The following is a 2,462-nucleotide window of genomic DNA, read 5'->3' on the forward strand; positions in this document are numbered from 1 at the left end:
ACTTTCGGTCCCTGGTCCTCTTAGCTGGCCAAGCACTGTAATGTTTGGTAACAATGGATGCAGTTGAAAACGAGAGTAGCCGCGCTCGCATTAGGTTGCCAATGAAACAACGCGCTATTTACCTGTCATGTCACCACTTGCCACTTTCAATTCTCAACCCACTCTCCGCGTAGCTTCCCTCCCTAAGATTTCAACACTTCCCTGAGACTATATATACCCAATCTCCTCCTCCGTTTCTCTCCACTCACAAAATCCTCTCTTCCATCACTACCGATCATCAGATCAATCATGGCCTCCTTTCTTTCTTCACATTCTCTTCTTCAACTTGTTCTGTTAATCTCTATTATACAATTCAGCTCAGCAGCAAGGACCTTCTCCGTGTCAGATCAAAGCCAAGATCCCTTGTTATTTCAATACCACAATGGCCCTCTTCTTACCGGTGAAATTTCGATCAACTTGATCTGGTATGGCAAGTTCAAGCCATCTCAGCGTGCCATTGTCTCAGATTTTATTGCCTCTGTCTCTTCTAGAAGACCCACAACAGCCCAACCCTCTGTTGCCACGTGGTGGAAAGCTACTGAGAAATATTACAACCTTGTCAAGACGAAGAAAACCTCTCCTCTTCTCCTCTCTGTAGGAGCACAGATTTTAGACGAGAGCTATTCATTGGGGAAATCGCTCTCCAGCAAGCAAATCGTGCAGCTAGCATCGAAGGGTGGTCAAAAGGGTGCAATCAACGTTGTTTTGACATCATCCGATGTTGCTGTTGAAGGGTTTTGCTCTAGTAAATGTGGTACTCATGGGTCCTCTTTGAGTGCTAAAACAATCAACGGTAAGAGATCGAAATTTGCTTACATTTGGGTTGGTAACTCTGAGACTCAATGCCCCGGTCAATGTGCGTGGCCATTCCACCAGCCAATCTATGGACCACAGAACCCTCCATTGGTTGCACCCAACAATGATGTGGGTCTCGATGGTATGGTAATCAATCTGGCTAGTCTTTTGGCTGGGACTGCAACAAACCCATTTGAAAATGGCTATTTCCAGGGTCCGAAGGAGGCTCCTCTTGAGGCCGCATCTGCTTGTCCTGGGGTCTATGGTAAGGGTGCGTATCCTGGTTATGCTGGGGATTTGTTAGTGGACTCTACAACTGGTGCTAGCTATAATGCTCATGGTGTTAATGGAAGGAAATACGTGCTTCCAGCTTTATTTGACCCTTCAACTTCAACTTGTTCCACTTTAATTTGAGAAGGGATAGCATTAGTGTATGTATGAGAGTAAACGTGGAGCTGCAAGAGAGATTATTTTTTTATTCAATCATTCTTTCATTCAATTATTGAAATCAAATTTTAAGCATATTTGAATTAATTGTTGCCTCTTGAGTATGATGATTCAATATTGACTGGCTTGTCTCTTCTTCTAATTGAATTTAAATTAATTGACTAGAGAAAGCAAAAGGATAGTTTTTTTTTTCAATTCAGATTCGTAATCACGAAATTAATATTCATTTCTTATTGTTTATTGTGTTGTATCATCAACGATTGACAAACAACAATTGCATTTAAACCATACTTATCAAGCCCGGTCCGGGTGTTGATCCGGTCAAGGAACCAGGTCTCGGATTTCATGTGTCAACCTGGGTTAACTCGGATTAACCCGAAAAAATTTTAAAAAATATATTTAAAGTTTTAATATTTCATATGAATATAGGCTATACATGTTGTAAATAAAATACTTTTCTAATATTTATATAGTGAATTTTAAAAAGTGCTAATAACTAACTAAAAAAAAATATAGAAAAACTCATTAAAAAAAAAACAGCCCCCCAGAACCCGCTCTTGTTTCAAGACCATTATTCCCAACCCCAATCCCACCACCTCCACCCGCTCCACCACTCTGCATCAGCAATTGGTCATCCTCATCCAAAGGCAGCTTGCTTTCTCGGATGCTTGCGCTACTGTCTTTCATGTTTATTTCTGCTCCTATTATTCTTGATTCATTTTTCATCTTTATCCTCCATACTTTACTACTCGCAACTGCTGCTTCTTTTTCTTGCCAACGCGTAATCCATTTTTTGTGGTTGGATTTGTTGTTCCAGGTTGGCCATGATATTGCTTGCCTTTTCTTTCTTCAATCACTTTCTTTTAATTATCATCAAGACTCAGTTCTGGGCTTGGATGCAGGAACAGTGAGCTCCAGGCCATGTTTCTGTGGTCTCATATATATGCCTTTACAAAGGGTTATGAATGTTTTTTTGTGGTCCTTTGAGAAGCCTTTTTTAGCCTTCTGCTGCTTCATATCTCAAGCCTTATATTGCTGCTTCATCTATCAAGACTACTATGTATGGTAGCTAAAAATATACAAAGGTATTTAACAACCATTGTTCCTGTCTTTTGAAGTTAGATCTTAAATCGTCTGGCCATGTCCCCCAGCAAGGAAAATTATGAGGCTCATCGCGTTTG

At 40.6% G+C, this 2,462-nt stretch overlaps 1 protein-coding gene across 1 annotated transcript; it reads left to right on the forward strand.

Moving 5' to 3' along the window:
- The first annotated feature begins 219 nt into the window (after window positions 1-219).
- Window positions 220-1,368, forward strand: LOC133693626 (protein PHOSPHATE-INDUCED 1-like). The gene has a single exon (XM_062114871.1). It carries the CDS (start codon window positions 289-291, stop codon window positions 1,246-1,248), a length of 960 nt encoding a protein of 319 aa, XP_061970855.1. The 5' UTR covers window positions 220-288; the 3' UTR covers window positions 1,249-1,368.
- Window positions 1,369-2,462: the final 1,094 nt, after the last annotated feature.

The sequence above is a fragment of the Populus nigra genome, chromosome 5 (assembly GCF_951802175.1).
Source record: "Populus nigra chromosome 5, ddPopNigr1.1, whole genome shotgun sequence".
In the NCBI taxonomy this organism is placed as follows: Eukaryota; Viridiplantae; Streptophyta; class Magnoliopsida; order Malpighiales; family Salicaceae; genus Populus; species Populus nigra.